At 55.3% G+C, this 18696-nt stretch overlaps 1 protein-coding gene across 1 annotated transcript in view; it reads right to left on the reverse strand.

The window, feature by feature from the left end:
• IGSF9B (immunoglobulin superfamily member 9B) overlaps positions 1 to 18696 on the reverse strand; it is a 47040-nt gene that overhangs the window by 17169 nt on the left and 11175 nt on the right. The window contains exons 3-14 of the mRNA XM_003795916.2: positions 17514 to 17660; positions 11304 to 11455; positions 10899 to 11016; positions 9702 to 9843; positions 9293 to 9438; positions 6873 to 7015; positions 6415 to 6555; positions 6214 to 6330; positions 5907 to 6057; positions 4526 to 4637; positions 2147 to 2322; positions 290 to 516 (exon numbers count right to left, since the gene is read on the reverse strand). Coding sequence (XP_003795964.2) covers positions 290 to 516; positions 2147 to 2322; positions 4526 to 4637; positions 5907 to 6057; positions 6214 to 6330; positions 6415 to 6555; positions 6873 to 7015; positions 9293 to 9438; positions 9702 to 9843; positions 10899 to 11016; positions 11304 to 11455; positions 17514 to 17660 — 1772 coding nt within the window. The remainder of the gene's footprint in view (positions 1 to 289; positions 517 to 2146; positions 2323 to 4525; positions 4638 to 5906; positions 6058 to 6213; positions 6331 to 6414; positions 6556 to 6872; positions 7016 to 9292; positions 9439 to 9701; positions 9844 to 10898; positions 11017 to 11303; positions 11456 to 17513; positions 17661 to 18696) is intronic.

Here is an 18696-nt window from a genome sequence, read left to right on the forward strand (position 1 = left end):
AAAAAAAAAAAAGGCAGAGGTCAGTGACCTGATTGTGCATGCTGGCCTCTCTGTCTGCGCGGCCCAGCTCATGTCAGAGCTTAGGTGAAATCTTTAGTTTTTTGCCACCAAGGATTGCCAAGCTCCAATCCTTGGCAGCAGATCTGGAGAACCCATGAACGGTGGTGTGGGGTACAGCACATGGCTTGCCCTCACAACCAAAGTTGGTCACTCACAGCTTCCAGAAGCTCTAGAGACATGTCACTTCCACAATTTGGGAAATAGCAGCAAAGAAAAGCAGAGCCCTCACCTGTGACAGATCCTTGGCAAAGAACTCTGCATCGGTGCCTGGGATGGCATCATCGAGCATCTCCCAGCGCTCCCCGACGCGGAACTCCATGATGTAGCGGTCAATGGGAAAGCTGTGGTTGGCAGGCGGGAGCCAGGACAAGAGCACACCCTGCTGAGTCCGATTGGCTATGAGGCACCTTGGTGGGGTGACCAGCACCAGGGGTTCTGGAGTTGTGATAGGGAATGCTGCAGTGGGGAAAGGAAAGAGGGTGATGGCGTCGCGAGCGCCAAGATCACCACACCCCTGCATGCTCCTACCCTCAGCATTTCAGGTGCAAGAGGGGAAGGAGGTCAAGGCCAGTGACCCCAGAGCTTCATGATTCTGCCTTCAGAGTTCTGCTAAAGAACATGATGAGAGAGTCAAGAATCTCAAAAGCGGGAAAAATGGGCCAGGCGCAGTGGCTCATACTTATAATCCCAGCACTCTGGGAGGCCAAGGTGGTGGATCACTTGAGCTCCAGAGTTCCAGACCAGCCTGAGCAAGAGCAAGACCCTATCTCTACTAAAAATAGAAAAACCAGGCTCAGCACCTGTGGCTCAAGTGGCTAAAGCGCCAGCTACATACACCTAAGGTGGCAGGTTTGAATCCAGCCCGGGCCCGCCAAAACAACAATGACGGCTGCAACCAAAAAACAGCCGGGCATCGTGGTGGGTGCCTGTGGTCCCAGCTACTTGGGAGGCTGAGGCAGGAGACTCACTTGAGCCCAGGAGTTGGAGGTTGCTGTGAGCTGTGATGCCACAGCACTCTACCCAGGGGGACAGCTTGAGGCTCTGTCTCAAAAAAAAAAAAAAAAAAAAAACTAGCCAGGAGAGTGGCAGGCACCTGCAGACCCAGCTACTCAGGAGGCTGAAGTTGCTGTGAGCTATGACACCACAGCACTCTATCAGGGCGATAGAATGAGACTCTGTCTCAAAAATAATTTTTTAAAAAGGGGGGAGGGGCAGGGCCTGTGGCTCAAAGGAGTAGGGCGCCAGCCCCATATGCCGGAGGTGACGGGTTCAAACCCAGCCCCAGCCAAAAAAAAGGGGGGGTGTGGGGGAAGATGGGAACAAGAAGGAAAGAGGAAGAATGCCAGGTAATCAAAGGATCGTTTGTGCTCTTCCAAGAAGCTGGGCAACTCTTCTCACAGGATGCTGGTCACTCTCAAGTCCCTTCCTGGCCCACGGGGACAAAAGGAGGCCCAGCAGAGTCACTGAGAGCTGGGGTGGACATTCCTCCCTGCAGCCCCCACGGCAGCTATTGAGGAGAAGAGTCTGGGCACAGGCGGCTTTGTGCCGCCCACTCCACCTGGGAAGAGCCTGCTCACAGCAGCCCTCTCGCCCACCTCAGAGGACTGTGCCAGGCAGGGAGAGTGAGCAACTGGGTCCAGGAAGGAAGAGCTGGCGTGTACTAGAAGGCTCCACAGCTTGAGTCGGCCACAAGCCTGCCGCCTGCACGGGGCTGGGGCCAAAGGAGAGAACCGACAGGCAGGGCTCAGGAGGACGGAGGAAGGAGTCCCGATCTCCCCTGTGAGGCCTTGTTGCTAACATGTGGTTCACCAGGAAGGGCAAAATGCTAAGCCTCTTTCTTTCATCTAGAAACACAACAGGGATCTGGCCAACCGTGTTCTGAGGTGAGACCAGGCAAACCCCACAGAAGAGCATGACAAATCCATCCTGGAAGATCAAATGTCATGATTACACGAAATACTTAGCAAAGTGCCTGGTATGCAGCAGGCCACACACGCCCCCTGCTTGGGTCACCTGCCTCCTCACCGTCACTATCCCAGCTCCTCCAGGAAATATGCTGGAGACACCCCAGGCCCAGGGCCCTCACCTAAAGTGTTCACAGTGACCACCTCACTGAAGGCGCTGGTTCCCAGCTTGTTCTGGGCCAGGACGCTGAACTGGTAGGCTGTCTCAGGCTCCAGAGTGTCCACCAGCAGCCAGCTGGGTCCCGGTGGCACTAACAAGGACAGCCAGTCGTGGGGCCCAAACTGTGCCCGCTTCGTCCTGGCCAAAACAAAGACAGGGCAGGAGACAAGGGGTGGGGTGGGTTACACTGGAGAGAGGAGAGTACAAGCAAGGTCGTCATGGAGAAGGCAGGGGGTGGGTGGGGCGTTCCCAGGTTCAAGGGCAGGAAGAGGGGATGACCAAGGAGCGAGACCTGCCCGGCTGTGGCTGTGCCAGTCCTCATGGTGCCAAGTCACTAGCCATGGCTGGGACCTCGTCCCCTGTAAGGGGCCCTGAGGGCTGAGTCATGCTTATGATGCTCATCATGAGACCAGCTGCATTGTGGGAGAACCCCACCCTGGGCATAACCCTGAAGGTGGAAGGGGGTAAGAACACTAGAAAGTGGGGAAGAACAACTCAGCAATGGCAGGACTAGGGAAGGAACCCAGGTAGCTTGGCTTCTACCCCTTCCCACCAGAGACCACAAAAAATGGGACCCAGGGTAACCCAGTGGCTCACTGAGTCCAGTTAGATTTGGGTCATCTAAGGATATCCAGGGCATATGACAAAATGCCCGGGGTCTCCCCACAGTGGGACCAGGATCCCTAAGGTTTAGGAGTTAGAAATCGCAATCAAGGGCAAGGTCACAGCAGGTGGAGAGTACTGAAACCCGGGTGAGGGCTTTCCCTGGCTCTATGCATCCAACTCCCAACAAGCAATAAAGCCTGCGGCGGCAGTTGCAGTTCCACGACGTCGCCGCCAGGGGGAGACGTAGTCCTGCGGGAGCGGCCCGGCGTTTGCAGCCCTGCGCTGTAAGGCAGAGGATGCCCACCGGGTTTCCCTTTGGGTGTACAGGTTTGCTGCCGTGTATGCCCAGGAGGGTGAGCTGAGGCAGCGGAAAGCACAGCAAAAAGAAGCTAGTGCCAAATGCCTGAGTCAGTACACGGAGCGTTAGAGGCAGTCAGAAAGAAAGGCGGGAAGGGGACCTCCGCAACCTTGGCACCTGCCCTTCCCAGCCAGAGCACTAAAGCAGTGGGCAATACGCAGTGAAGCGATGCAGATGTGCAGCAGCGTGGGGCGCGCCACAAGCAGCAAGGGAGCCCCTCGCCTGCACCCATACCTGCCTCAGGCGCATCCCCAAAGACATCTGGGCCAAGCCAAGTGCCCCTCCCCCAGCCATGCAGCCGCCAAGCAGCACCACAGTCTTGCAATAGCCACCAGGCAGGCTTGTTAGGTGCCCTCCCACCCCTGCCACGGGAGGAATAAAGATGAGGGCAAGGGAGGGTGTTCTGGCTTCAACTCCCCCCTCCAGGTGCAGCTCACCTATCCAGAACTCAACATGCCAAGGACTTTCCGCCCAGTTTAAACCACCATGACAGGGTAGGTTCCCTTCTCAACTTCCCTTGCTGTTGGGAGTGTATCAGCGGTTCTGAATCCCTCTCCCATTCCAGAGTTCCCCTCTAGAGTCTGACTTCCCTTCCTCCCCAGGCTCTGGCTGAGCCTGGCTGGAAGCACAGCCCAGGAGATAGAAGTCTGAACAAAGGAAGCAAGGGGGCTTGTCATCCCTGCTCAAGGACGTCACCCACGAGGCAGATGGCCACAGTTCTTGGCTTAGGACATGAGTGTGGGGAGAGAACATCCCTAGGGTGATGAGAGGAGGTCAGCTGGGCCTCTTTCCTCCTTTCCTGGGCCTCCTGCTCCCTCCCAGACTGGTGCATTTTAGAGATTTCTGTCTCTTCTAAGGTTTGGGCAAAGCTCCCAAATCACTGCATCTGGCTAAATTAACAAGAGAAGGACAAGTAGTAGAGAAACACACGGTCCTAGAGAGAAAAACACAGAAGCTGAACACAGGCCGAGAAGGTGAGCACACTCCTCCACACTGGCCTCTGGGACCACTGGGGAAGGGAGAGAATAAAAATTAGATTCTACCCTTCAGGCTCGGCTATTTCACAAAGTGCTTAAGGTGGAAGCTAGAGGAACATAAAACTTAGGGCAGGGACAGCCCGGAGAGGCCGCAGAGAGTCTTGCATGACTTGGGCCACCTCAACCCGCAGGGCTGGGGACAAGGCAGCCCAGAGGGCCTTACAGACTGCCGCCATCACCTGTAAGAACTGGTCACTGCCTTGGCCCACTTCGCCATTGTAGGTCTGGCCGAGGAGCCACATCCCCTAGCCTCCCCCAACCCTGGACTGCCTGCAGTCGGGGTGGGGAGAGGGAGAAGCAGAAAGCAAAGCGTGCGGGGCTGACTCACAGAGGTCCGTACCAAACTGAGAATGTCTGCTCATATCCTCCGTCATAGCCGGGCTCCCAGGACACATTGGCAGTTGTCATGGAGACGTGGACCCGGACACTGCCTGGGGCATGGGGGCTGGTGCCTAGAAACCAAGTGGGGACCTCTCAGACTGAAAAGAACTGAGCCCATGGTTCCAGGTGCCCACAGCTCACTGCGGGAGCCCCAGAGAGGCCGTGGCCTGTGGCAGCAGAATGCAGTACTGTGGGAGACGTGACTAGGGACAAGGGGACACTCTTAGGTGCTGGCTCCCTGAAGCTACTGGTGAGTAGAGTTGGAGAGGGAAGCCTGTCCACTGTGTGGTCTGGTCCTACTAGCAGATCATGAGCATCAGGGATATGGGCCAAAGAGAAACCAGAACACTCCTCATCCCAGACCAAAATCCTGAGATCCTTGGCAAGCACAGAAACACTGGCCTCTACAGTCATAGGCAAAGCCAGAAAGTCCCGTCTCCTATAAAGCTCTGTGGCCTCACAAGATAGCCTATCCCACCTGACCACTGGTGTGAGTGGTAGCTTGACACAGCAGTTAAGAAATTCAACTCGGAGGCTCGGCGCCTGTAGCTCAGCAGCTAGCGATGCCAGCCACATACACAGGAGCTGGTGGGTTCAAATCCAGCCAGGGCCAACTACAACCAAAAATTAGCCAGGCGTTGTGGCGGGCACCTGTACTCCCAGCTACTTGGGAGGCTGAGGCAAGAAACTTTGTGTTTGAGGTTGCTATGAGCTATGATGCCACAGCACTCTACTGAGGGCAACATAGTGAAACTTCATCTCAAAAAAAAAAAAAAAAAAAAGCAATTCAACTCAGGCTTGAGTCCTAGACCCAGGACTTATTAGTAATGAGACCCAGGGAAGGGGGTCCAGCCACGCCAAAATGAGGGAACCCCAGCGCCCAGAACTGTGGATGATGAGGTAGGCAGAACCCTGGTAGGTACACAGCCTAAGGCCGCTGGTAACAGCTCAAAAGTGTTGGCTACGGTTACAATTATAGCTGCCAGGACTCAAAGGGACAGACTACAAGAGCAGGCGAGGTCTTGGGGGTCCCCTACCTCAGGCCATCAAAAATAAGAACCCCAGAGAAAGACATCCCCCTGCCCCAACCTTGGGTCTCAGGTCTTTTCTATGTCGGGGAAGGGTGGTTGCTGGGTACACTCAGCTTGTCCCCATCAGAAAAAGACTTCCCCAAGGACAAGATGCCAGCTGATCTTCCCTCACAGAGCCTGTTAGACTCTGAGCTCAGTGGCTGGCCTGAGTTAGGAAAGTCACTGCAGAGGGCAGCCACCCAGCCCCGGCCCCCACCAGCCGCTCTCTGCCCTGCTGTCCAGCCCCACCCAGCCCCACCAGCCAAGTACCAATGACAGTGAGGTGGGTGCTGGCAGTGATGCTCGTGACCACGTTGGTGGCGACACATTCCCACTCCCCGTGGTCCTCCTTACTCAGGGCGCGAAACTGGAGACTCCCACTGGGCAGGACGTTGTGCTTGCTTCTGCTGGGCTTCCCTACCTTGGCCAAACAAGGGGGCAGGGAGAGGATTGGGACAGAAAGGAAGGTGAGGAAGGAAGCCACCAACCTGGACACTGCCCCGCACAGATCCAGAACAAAACTAGTCACCAGGTCCCCACCTCCCCCACGGCCCCAGGAATTCCAGAGCCCAGGTACCTTTCTCCACGTGATGACAGGGAAGGGATCCCCTGCGGCTGCACAGGGGATGAGCAGCTCCCGGCCGGCCTCCTGCCTGTACTCCCAGCCTGGTAGCACCGTGAAGTACGGGGGGTCCTGCAGGGGGCACAGGCATATACATGAAGCCAGGGGTTCAGGTGCCCGCCCTCATGCTGGCCACCCACAACCCTGGGGCCTCACCTTCAGGACAAGCCTTGCAGGAGCAGACTGGCCCATGGTCCCCAAGGTGTTGTAAGGCACACAGGTATAAGTGCCAAGGGCCTCTTCTGTGGCCTCCTCGATTCGAATGGAGCCATCTTCCATCAAGGTCCAACCTAAGTTCTGCCGGCCAGACAACAAAGCAGGGACGGCTGGTCAGGGAACGGGCACTGAGTCCCGCTCCCCTCCAGGTGGGATCTGAGCTGGGCAGACAATGCTGGACAGAGCCCCAGCTATAGCAGGGTGGGAACTGTCTGCACGTCCTAGGAGAACAGCAAAGCTCCTGCCATACTACACACCCCCAGAGAAGCAGCTCTTTGTCTCTGCAGAGACTTTAGAGGAGGCAGGGAAGTCCTAGCAGAAAACCTGACCCTAGAGGCAACATCTGGAGGTCAGGAGGGGCCTCTCTTTCTGAAACCCCACGTGCGTCTCTCTAGCACCTTCTCAACCTGCAGGGGGCGCCCGTCTTTGTTCCACTTGACCACGGTGGCTGGTGGCTCTGCGTCCACGGGGCAGCGGATATAGCCATGGATCCCCACGGGCACATAAATGACAGGGGGCATGTTGAGCACGCGGGCGGGGTCTGCGGAGAGTTAGCATGGGTGGGAGAGAAGACAGACACGGGACACAAAGTGAGAAATCCAGGCGGGGGCGAGCCCACGTGCACACCCAGACTGTAGGACCGCTGTGCCCAGCACCTGGAGGCACTCAAAGGCATGCTCCAGGCTACCCCAGCCCATGGCACTCCCCAAATGCTTCTACTCATGGACTTTACCCATTGGGCAAGGGCTCTCCACATCCATCACTCTAAGCCCTTAGACCCTGATCCGTGAAGCCAACATTTGCCTGCCCTTTTCCCACCCCTCCTTATCCCCAAATTTCTCTTGGGCAGCCATCACTTCTGCAGATATGACCCACACTGGCATAATCACAGGGGCCGTTCTTCTCTCTCCACTCTGCTGTCTGTTCAGCCTCCCTAGGCCTCGGTTTCCCCATCTCACTCTGCGGTTGAGATGCAGAATCAGCCCTGGCCACAGAACAGACGAGAGGCTCTCGGGAGACCACAAGAGCACCCCACACCTCCTGCCAGCAGCCTGAGTCACCTCCTCTCAATTCTCCCCAACTTCCCCTGAAGGCTACGGAGCAGAAGGCTACAGAACTAAGGAGGCAGGGAGGATGAATGAGCTGGTATCTTTTAAGCATTTTGAGCTCTTCAGAGAACAGCATTACATAAATACCAGGCCGAGTTATATATTTAGACATAGCTTCCTACTTTTGTATGGTAGAATTTTTTTTTTTCTCCTCCAAGATTTTCAAAGGGTTTATGAATGGGAAATACTCTGAACACTGCTTTTTAGCAGAAATAAAGATCCTCGTCTCACCCACCTGTAAATCTCAACCCCCTGGCTTTTCTTTAAAGGCAGGAAGGAGGTAAAAAAGGACAAGGATGGGTGGGGGGTGCTGGCGCCCGTTGGAGACGGGGGAAACCAAAACATGCCTCCCGACAGACAGACAGCCTGGGGCTGGCAGTCTGGGGCCTTGTTCCAGGTGGGCTTAGCGTCCCACAGACCACCTCTCCCATTGGCTCCCTGGGCCCATCACAGACACTTTCCTGCCCTGATGGCACAGCGTGCACCTAGCCCAAGGGACAGGACACTCCTCTGAGGGGCAGGTCTCCCTCCCTTTGGTCCTTGCCGCTCCACCCAGCTTGTCCTAATTCACTCACGAGCAACTCCTCGACTCGCTGTGGTCTGGTGGGCTAGACCTGTGGCCCTGGGCCTCACGGCTCTGTGAAGCTTGGAACTGGTAACACAGCAGCTAAAAGTCCTTTCAAGCTGTTGCCAGTGGAAGCCAGGAGACGAGGTACAATGTACTCCATCAAGATGAGAAAGCGGTAAGAGTGTGGTGTGGGGGGTCCGACGGGGCTCAGGAGGTCCCTCTGGGCCCTACCACCTTGACCGCTCAATGGCAGCCACATGCAATACCCAGCTCCAGACAGCCACAGATGAGCTGCCTCTGGGGCCACCAACTGCTTCTCTGCTTGTCCTCAGCTCATACACTGACCGAGGGCCAACATCTCCAGACTCTGCCACTCCTCACCCCTGCCCCTCCGGGTGTGAGTAATCCTCCCACGCCAGCCCTGAGTGATGAAGAGTGTCACCTACAGCAACAGCGGGGGCCTTTGTTGCCTGAGTGACAGGGCCATCCACAAATCAAGGGAGACGTGAACCTTCATTACTCATCTTTCCTCTCTCACACACAATGCTCAGCTCGCCAGGGGGCGGGAAAGCAACTGCCCGTGTTCCCACCATTGAAGATTAGCAAACAGAATTATTGTCCTCAACAAAAGCCCACGATTGTTCTGGGTGAGGAGCAGCTCATTCATTTGCATCTCCAGCAACCCCAGAGAAGGGCACCCAGGAAGCCGCATGGGAGCCAGACCAACATGCCCCAGAAGAGGGAGCTCTCGACCCTGCCTGCCGCATCCACGGTGTGTGGCTGGCGGGAAATCTAACCTGTACTGACTCTTGGAGGCGCTCCCTCAGACACTTCAGTCAAGGTGCAGAGGTGCTGGCCAGCGTCCAGCCCAAGGACAACTATTTAGTCAACTGCCCAGAGTGCTTGCTTCTCCTTCAGCTCAACCTAAGTGTAGATCCTGCAGTAACCAGCCTAGCACAGACAGCGATGCCGGCAGGGCTGGGCCTCCCCTCCTGCCCCCTTCTTCTCCCTCACTCCTTCCTCCCCCCACATTCCCCTGAAGGAAGCTTGGTATTTGCTGCCCTCCAGCCTGCAGTCTGCCCAATATGGCCTGCACATTCTGGAGCCCCCACCAACTGGGCTCTCCCGCACCCCGACTCACACTGCACCGTCAGGTACGCCGAGGCGGAGGGGGAGCGCCCCAGACTGTTGCTAGGGACACAGGTGTACTTCCCTGCGTCTTCTGGCTTCACCCGAAAGATGATCAGGGTCCCATCGATCAGGATTCGCACCCTCAGCTTCAGGTCGCTGCAAAGCACACAAAGAACATGGGGGGAGGTGCTGACAGGTAGGACATGGGGGTCCTGCCACAGCAACATAGCAATGGGCCCCTCTCCCAAGACCTCTCCGTGCAGACTCTGGCCTCAGCATGTGGGACCCGCAGTTTGAACCACCTGCCTGTCCCAGCTCCTGGAGCCCAGGGCAGCTGCATGAGCACAGGTTCTGCTCTGAGGCCTTCCCCTGGGACCTGGGCTGGGACCACTGTGAGAGGGTCAGAGGCAGGTGCTCACTTCTGGAAGTAGACGTTCTCGTCCTGCCAGTACCAGGTGTAGGTGAGGTTGCCGGGATACGCCTCTGCCCGGCAGGTGAGCAGAGCGTCCTGGGATATGTTGACAGTGATGTTCTCAGGAGGGGAAACAATGAAAGGCGGCCCTGGGGAGAGCAAGGAATAGACATCACCTCGCCTGCGCAGGGAGGGCAACAGCACCAGCCTCCAGGAAGCTCTGAGTGCCCCGGGAAGGGGCGCTGGGGACAGCATGACCCCGCGGTTGGCATGGAGACGCTTCCACACGCTGTCTCTCGGCACCTGCTCCACCCCACCTGCTACCATGACCCCCAGACCAGCCATCTCTCCCACACACCCCATTCCTGTCCTCCCTGCGCCCAGAGACACACAGGAGGGACAAAGGCCACTCTTAAAATCCAGAGCAAGAAATGATCTTGTCTCTGGAAGAATCAGAGCCTTGGGCTGCTCGCCAGCCAAGTCAGGAGGGCAGCTACGGGTGCAGAGGGACAGGAGCTGCCGTCCAGCAGTCCCTGGTGCTGGCTCCCTCCCAAGGGACGGGCAGTGTCTGTCTAGGCTTTGAGGGACCTCAGGCCCCAGCGATGGCTCAGCACTCAGAGCAGCAGCAGCAGGAGCAGGAGCATGTGGCCACCTCCATCCTCCCCTTGTGTTCCTCCAGTAGGCAGGGCAGAGACAAGCCCTGAACAGACCCTGCCCCTCAGACACTGTACCACCCTGGGCAGTGCCCAGCCTCTCCTGGGGGACTGTGGGGTCCCAGGCAGGATGGACTGGCATCTCTTGGTGCGGACTGCACAGACCTCAGCTCTGCCAAATGCCCTCAGTGTTATTTAACTGTCTGGGCTTGGGCTGGACTCCTATATTTATTGATGCCATCACTAATGGATAGATGACCTGAGGGACGGCTCCTCTCGGAGGTAGGTGGAGGCATGGCAGGGATGCTATCTGGACAGAGGGAGAAACTGGAAACCCAGGCAACACAGTGCCTCCCCCCACACAGTGTCATGCCTGGCCCTGCCCTTTCCCAGGCAGGCCTATGCGGAAACGGTGAGGTTAGGCACATGGCACACAGGAGCCCTGCCTGCATCTCCATGCCACCCCCTGCCGTGCCAGGTATGACCAGAGTAAACACCCTCCATAGCTCAACTGGACCGAGGTCCCCCATGAGAGCCTGAGTACACACTACCTTGGACCAGCAGGTGGGTTGTATGGACAGCCTCCCCCTGGATGCTGTATGCTCGACAGGTGTAGGCGCCTCTGTCCTCCCGACTGACCGATGTCACTGTCAGGCTGCCGTCACTCACCTGGGGGCCAAGGATGGATGGAGCTCAGCACCTGAGCACCCACCCGTGGGCCCTGCCAATGTCTCAGGGACACATGCAACTGGGGATTCAGAGGGCAGGTACTTCCTGACCAGCTGCCCTTGTATGACACAGGCAGGACACCTGCAGCCATGCTGGGCTGTCAGCTTCTCACATCCCCTGTGCCTGTGCACATAGTGTCAGTGGCCAGCCGTAGTGGGAGGTGGCCTTGGAGGGGAGGGAGATGGGGACGAGTGACCGACATGGCCCCAGCCCAGACCCACACTCACCTGGTACTTCCCACTAGCACCTAGGAGCGTCCCCTCCTTTAGCCAGGTGACAATGGGCTTGGGGTTCCCAAAAGCCGTGCAGGTCATGGTAATACTGCCACCTTCCTTGGCCTCGATGTACTGGGGGGGTGTTTCTGTAAAGGTGGGAGGGGCTGCAAAAGACAGCAGGATAGTGAAGGATGGCATCAGCCACGTCGCTGCCTGCAGGCAGTGCCCGCCCTGGTTGTAACCCTCACTGCATCTCCACCAGCATGAGGAGGGCCGAGCGCAGTGGAGATGCATGACATCCACTGCCCTGAATGTTTCAGGGGCAGGAGAGACTCCTACTTCCAGACTCAGCCTGGCTGGGTCCAAATTCCACACTGTCTCCAACTGTGTATCCCCAATAAACTAACGTTCGTGGAGCATCTTCTATAAGAAGGCCGCTGTGCTCAGTATTAGGGACATAACATCAACAAGACAGCTTCCTGGTGGCCTTTCCGGCTCACCTGTTTGCCACCGGCTCCCCAGCCGATCTAATCACCCTTAGTCTTTCTCCTCAGGGCTGTTCCTGATACACAGAAGCCCTTAATTCCAGAACCCCAGTTCAGCCAGGCCCCCAACATTTCCAGGACACCTGCCAGCTGAGCCCTATCCAGGCCTCACACAGATCACAGGCCAAGACTACAAGGAGTCTAACTTTCCCCAGACCCCACAGAGATCATTCACCTTCCTCCCTTTCTGCAGACTCCTCCCTTCCTAAGTCTCTGATTGGGCCAGGTTCTCTTCCCCCCCATATTGGAGATTTGATTAAAACTCCATCCTGTTTGGATAATCGGCTTTTAAGAGACTCATTTGCCTGAGCTGCTTGTAGAAGCAATCTGGTCAATCTTAACCCCTTGGACCATCAGTTCCCCCATCTTCTCGGTCTTCTGAAATGACAAGGAGGCCTCCACTCCACAATGCCAGCCGGAGGCCCACGGCGCCAGGCTGCCACCCAAAGCTCAGAACCAGGTTCAACTGCTAGCCTGCCACTTGAGGTAATCTCCAGGGAGGCTTCACCTAAATCATCCACCCTCCAGAACTGATGTAAGGAATAAATGTTTGTGAAAAGCATCTTATGAAATGCACACATATGTAACATGCCGGTTATTCTGCCATTACTACCACCAGCATGGTCTTCTCCCCAGCAGTCCCTGAGGTGCCAGTGGGGGGCTCTGGGAGGCGTCTCCCTTCCCCTCACTGCAGAGTGTGTCAGGCCCACAGCCTCCCTTCACTGTGCTTTACCCACTGGCATTCCTCGCCTTCCTCCAATGTGCCGAGAACTTCTGCCCTCAGGGCCTCTGCTCTTGCTCTTCTTCCTGCCTGGAACTCCATACCTGGACCTCACTTCTTTAATTCATGGAAGTCTTTGCTAAAACACCGCCTGGTCAGCTCATCCATCTAAAACAGCACGCCAGGGCAGGGCGGAGGCTCACAACTGTAATCCCAGCACTCTGGGAGGCCAAGGCAGGAGGATCATTTAAGCTCAGGAGTTCAGGCTCGGCACCAGTGGCTCAAGTGGCTAAGGCACCAGCCACATACACCTAAGGTGGCGAGTTCGAATCCAGCCTGGCCCACCAAAAACAACAATGACGGCTGCAACCAAAAAATAGCCAGGCATTGTGGTGGGCGCCTGTGGTCCCAGCTACTTGGGAGGCTGAGGCAGGAGACTCGCTTGAACCCAGGAGTTGGAGGTTGCTGTGAGCTTTGATGCCACAGCACTCTACCCAGGGGGACAACTTGAGGCTCTGTCTCAAAAAAAAAAAGTTCAGAAGTTTGAGACCAGCCTGAGAAAGAGTGAGACCCTGTCTCCACTCAAAATAGAAAAATTAGCCGGGCATCACAGCAGGTGCCTATAGGCTGCAGCGGGAAGATTGCTTGAACCCAGGAGTTAGAGGTTGCTATAACCTATGACGCCAAGGCACTGTGGCCTGGGCAACAGAGCGAGACTGTCTCTAAAAAATAAAACAGCATTCCATCATTCTCTATTTCCTTGCACTGGTTTATTCTCCTCTCTCTCCCTCTCTCTCTCTCTCTCTCTCTCTCTCACACCCTTCCTATCCACCCTTCTCCTAGCAAAGCCCAAACAAAGATACACAGGAGAGACTTGCTCTGCTCTTTTTAAGTCCAGAGCAAGGAATGATTTTGTCTCTGGAGGAATCTTACTGCTCGCCAGCCAGAACTTAGGAGGGGAGCTGGGCGTGCAGAGGCAGGGTGAGGGGCAGAGGGTACATTCCAGTAGTCCCTGGGGCTCAAAAATATATATTTGCTGACTTGCATCTTATCTGTCTCCTTTTTTTTGAGACAGAGCCTCAAGCTATCCCCCTGGGTAGAGTGCCATGGCATCACAGCTCACAGCAACCTCCAACTCCTGGGCTCAAGCGAGTCTCCTGCCTCAGCCTCCCAAGTAGCTGGGACCACAGGTGCCCGCCACAACGCCTGGCTATTTTTTTTTTGGTTGCAGCCATCATTGTTGTTTGGCGGCCCGGGCTGGATTCGAACCCGCCACCTTAGGTGTATGTGGCTGGCGCCTTAGCCACTTGAGCCACAGGCCCCGAGCCTTATCTGTCTCCTTTATAACAATGGTGGTTCCTCGGCGGCAGACCCCTTCTGTATGTCCAGTTTTCAGCACAGTTCCCAGAGGCAGCAGCGTGTTCAACAGATATTTGTCAAGTGAACAGATGAATGAAACAAATGAATCGATGAAGGTGTGCACGCACATCCACACCCCCAGGCCAACATAAATGCAAACACAAAGAACATGGTCCTTAAGAACATGACCACCTTCATGTACGACCCCCTAAACCCATAGCCCAGCGTGGGCACACAATGGGCTTGTGACAAGGGACCTGAGAATTAAAGAGCACACTTCATCATCTACAAAAATACAGACAACACGCCTTCCCGAGAAAATCAATTCTTGTCCAATATCTAAGAATATAGTAAGAGTAGTGGCAAAAAGTCTTTCTACGTCCTTGTACAGGGCTCCTGGGATCCTCCCACTGGGAGACTCATAGCATCTCCAAGACAGTTCCTCCTTCCCCCACCGGTCCCCTGAAATACAGTTAACACAGCCATGGCCCCGATTACCTCTGGTGTCAAGCTTAAAAGAAAAGATACTAAATTAAATTTACATCCTGAAGTGACAAATTACTTACTAATTACATAATTACTTTATTATTTAGGTGCTAATCAGGAAAGTACTTTGAACAATTTCGAGTTTTCAGGAAAATAATGGTTTGACTCTCAATTATTTACAGAATTAGATGTTAGCTTGCCAGCTGCATCGCCGGGCTTAATTCTTTCTCACGAGTGCCCTATAATTAATAGTGCAGGTTAGGAATAGGCTGGCCTCTCCTCCGTGGAATTCACCAACCTAAAGCAAGCCTCGGCTTGGGCTTTTCCGGTATTTTATACGTGATAAAGAAATAATTGGGTTTGTTTCCACCCAACTGGTCTTCAAAGAGAACACAGAAGGGGAACCGAGGCGATTTGTAATTCTAATTTTTCACTGGCCTTTCACTTTCCAAAGGTGATCCCTGTCAGAAAATGCCGACATTAAACATTCTAGCTGGACGTGGTGGAATGCTGGCGCTCTGATTCTCTCCTTCCATAATGGGAATATTTCTGTGAGAAGGAACCTCAGAACCCATGCAGAAGGGAAGGGAACAGAGAACCCTCTTTCACCTTAGGAGGGGTCTGTTCTGCCCTCCCTGTTTGCAGGTGGGCTCCTGGATTAGGCAAAACCTGTTCAATTATCAGCCTTGGTTCTCTAGCCTACAGCAGACAAGGTATCACCCTCAGCTTCTCTGGCCAACACTTCCTAGGAACAACTTGCCCGAGCTTCCTGAAGCGCCGCTCCATCCTTCCAGGCTTCTGGGCATGCTGTGCCCTCTGCTAGGATTACCCTTCCCACCTCCTACCTCCATCTAACTCCCCAGCCTGGCCAGGTCTCTGAGCAGAAGCCATTTCTCCAGAGAAGCTCTCTCCGGTGCTCTCAAAGCCATATTGCAGCCATCTCCACACTTGACTGTCTCTCAATGTCTCCCTAAGAGCCAGGACTGTGTTGGGCCTCCTGCTGTGTCCTCTCGGCTGGCCACAGAGTGCAACATGCAAACGTATGTTTTGAATAGATAATTATGGATGGATTCACAGGGCCTTTTAGATTACCGAAGCCCTCTGCAAATTCCAGGCCTGACATCCCAGCTACCACTTGGTTTTCCTCTGACTTTATTTTTTCCCCTCTTGAGAAAGAGGATGGCCAACATCTCACACATAATTACCCACATGTAATTAATGTTCCAGACACCAGGCAAGACATTTTCTCACATCACGCTGCACTTAATCCTCGCACCAGCCTTACAAACAGGCATTGTTTTTTTGTAGTGGAGGAAGCTAAACGTTAAAGAGGTAACTTGTCTTTGAAAGTCAATGTCGATGAAACAGGGAACACACAGCAGGTTCACCAAGTAAACCAAATCTTTTCAGGATCTTGCTCCACACTTACACCACTCTAAGCAATTAGGAATTCCCAGTTCACACAAGCTAAGACAGAACCTACGATTCAAACTAAATTCTACCTGCCCGTCCGAGGTGTGTCCATTTTACACCTGGTGTCTCAGACTCCTGAGACAGACACGACCAGCCAGGATGCTGTGAAAGGCACAGGCAGCACCTCCAAAGACTTTCACCCCATTTAAGAAAGAGCACAGGAGAGAGGAAGCAATGTGGGGACTCCTGGCCGGGTGCTCACCCAGAGAAGCTTGTAGCAACGATTTACCTTTCGAATTATGCTTCGCTTGGGTTACTATTCAGATGAGTTTTCATTCCCTGCTCACACAACAGCTGGCATCAAAAGGGGCTGATTCAAAAGCTTGCTGGGTGGAAGGAACAACCCACCCAAGATTTAAAATATACCTCCAATCAGTCTGTTGGGACTGATGGACAGGAGCCAAGTGCATCCACCGTGGAGGATGGGCCAGGCAGCCTGGACCAACACGGATGTGGGGCCACCATCTTGGAGGTCTCTCTTCCTACAGGCCAGTGGTCCTATTCCCCCAGCTTCCCAAACCAGAAGGAGCTCCACTAGGTAAGGAGGGGAGAGCTCCTATTCCCCCCTGGTTCCCAAACCAGAAGGAGCTCCACTAGGTAAGGAGGGGAGAGCTACCCCTCAGGGGAGACCCGTGTTGAGACCTTCCAAGCTGGATGGAGACCAATTTCTCTCCTCCAGCCACAGCATCTCCAGTCTCAGACATCAGAGCCGTGAGGAGCTAAGTGCAGGTGGCACATGCAAGTTGTGGAAGCCTCAGTAACTAGCACGGTGTCTGCAGCCCAGCCGTGGCCGAACACATTTTTTTCATCCACTGCATAAAGAAGGGTCTGGCAAAAAACTGAAGCAAAACAGAATGGAAAACCCTGCCCCCTCCTACTCCGGAGACCACATCCTCTTGTTTTCTCCATGGTTTCAGCCTTCAGGCTCCTCCAGGGTACCGCCTCCCAGGTGAGGACTCCCAAGGAGACCCCAGGGCCCAGCCTCAGTGCCCTCACAGCTGTCCCGAGACTCAGCAGGCTCGCCTGGCCCCTGGCCCTCACCTGGCACTGGAAAAGCATCTGCACAGCACAACTCATTTAGCCTGAGCTATAAATAGCTGATAGCCACTAAAACCATTGCTCCTCCCAGGATCCTCAGACTTTGTTAGCCGGGAAAACCCACAGGGGCGGGGATGGTGTGTGGGTTTGCTTGCCGTTGTCTACCCGTCATCTGGGACAGGGCTGGCCCACGACAGACTCTTAGCACGCTCTCCTCAGAGGGACACACTTAACAGGAAGCCACAACATCAATCTAAGAAAAAACACTAATGGTGGGACTGAGGGGGTTCTGCTGGCTATCGAGGCTGGGACATGATCTCAGTAGGGACCAATTTTGCCCCCCAAAGCCTCCACCCTCCTGATTTCAAGACACAGCTTCCCTCTACAGACCTCTGGCAGCATCACAGGGCACAGAGCCACCCCTCTCATGTACCCATGCCGAGCCCAAGGCCAGGACAGCCAAGAGGGCACCGGCTGACAGCTGACAGCTCATGAGCCAGGGCTCGGGGGAGGGACAGGGTTCAGGAGAGAGCTTTCCCCAGAACAGTCCTCAGAGGCAGCCTTCCTGGCCCCGACCCCCATGAGGCGGCCCATACGCACCATTGATAGTGAGGTGGACCCAGCTCCCGTTGTGGAAGGTGTCATACTGCTGGTCCAGCATGAGCACTTTGCACTCGTACCAGCCCTGGTCCTCGGAGCGAACCTGCTCCAGCCGCAAGGATGCCTTATCGTGGAGACTGGCCCGGCCTGGGGGAACAGAGTGGACAAAAGCCTCAGAGGCCATCAGGGCAAGGCCAGCAGCTCCCCATCCCTACCCCAGCCAAAGGCAGGGGATCGGTCATAACCTTCACACCATTTCCCACGGCAGGGCCCCAGAATAATGGCTGGCACCCACCTCCGGCAGCAGGTGGCAAAGGAAAAGGCAGTAGGCCTTGGCCAGGGAGCCGCTCACCCTCCCCAACTGGCCTCGCCCCAGTCACCAACAGCAACTCAGTGTGTTTGGCACTGAGGACAGCCTCAGTTCCTTAGATACTCCCATTCTTTCTGGATCTCCTGGGACAAAGGTAAGGTGTGATGGCTACAGAGCTAAGAAGAGACAGAACAGAGAGGGCAGGACAGAGGATGCAAACCAAAGAGGATGGGGCCTCGGTGGGCCCTGGAGCACCATCCCTGTCCCAGAGCCTCACCCGGCATCCTTCTCTGCAAGGCAGAGGGAAGGCAGGCTGGGGACCCAGAGCTAGAGTCCCCTCTCAGTCCTGTTGCTGGTGCCAGAGAAACAACATGTGCTATCAAAGGCCAGCAACTCTAGCTGCTGAGGGCAAAGAGGCCGGAGCCACCCTTCCCTAACGCCATCCTCACCCCATTAGGGCGCTCTCTCTCTCTCTCTGCAAGAAGGTCATCAGAAATACAGTAGGAGCCCCTTCCTCCATGGCAGTGGGGTGGAGCCGCCCTCAGGGTCAGCCCCCCACCTTACCCACCTTCAGCTCAAGCCAATTATCATGCCCTCCTCTGCTTTCCTCCTAGTCTCGACACTGGCAGTCTGCCTCAAACGCAGACTGTCAAAACCAACCATGGCCAAAAAGACAGCAAGAGACCCAGGCACAGGAGAGGAAGCAAAACGGAAATGGAAGTATTCTGAGAGAAAGGCAATTCCGACTCAAGCTACGAGTGAGGATAAAAGTAAAGGGTTGCCGGCTTGGCACCGGTAGCTCAGTGGGTAGGGAGCCAGCCACATACACCAGGGCTGGAGGGATCTATCCTGGCCCGGGCCTGCTAAACAACA

The sequence above is a fragment of the Otolemur garnettii genome, unplaced genomic scaffold (assembly GCF_000181295.1).
Source record: "Otolemur garnettii isolate 467f Iridium unplaced genomic scaffold, OtoGar3 scaffold00097, whole genome shotgun sequence".
Lineage (NCBI taxonomy): Eukaryota > Metazoa > Chordata > Mammalia > Primates > Galagidae > Otolemur > Otolemur garnettii.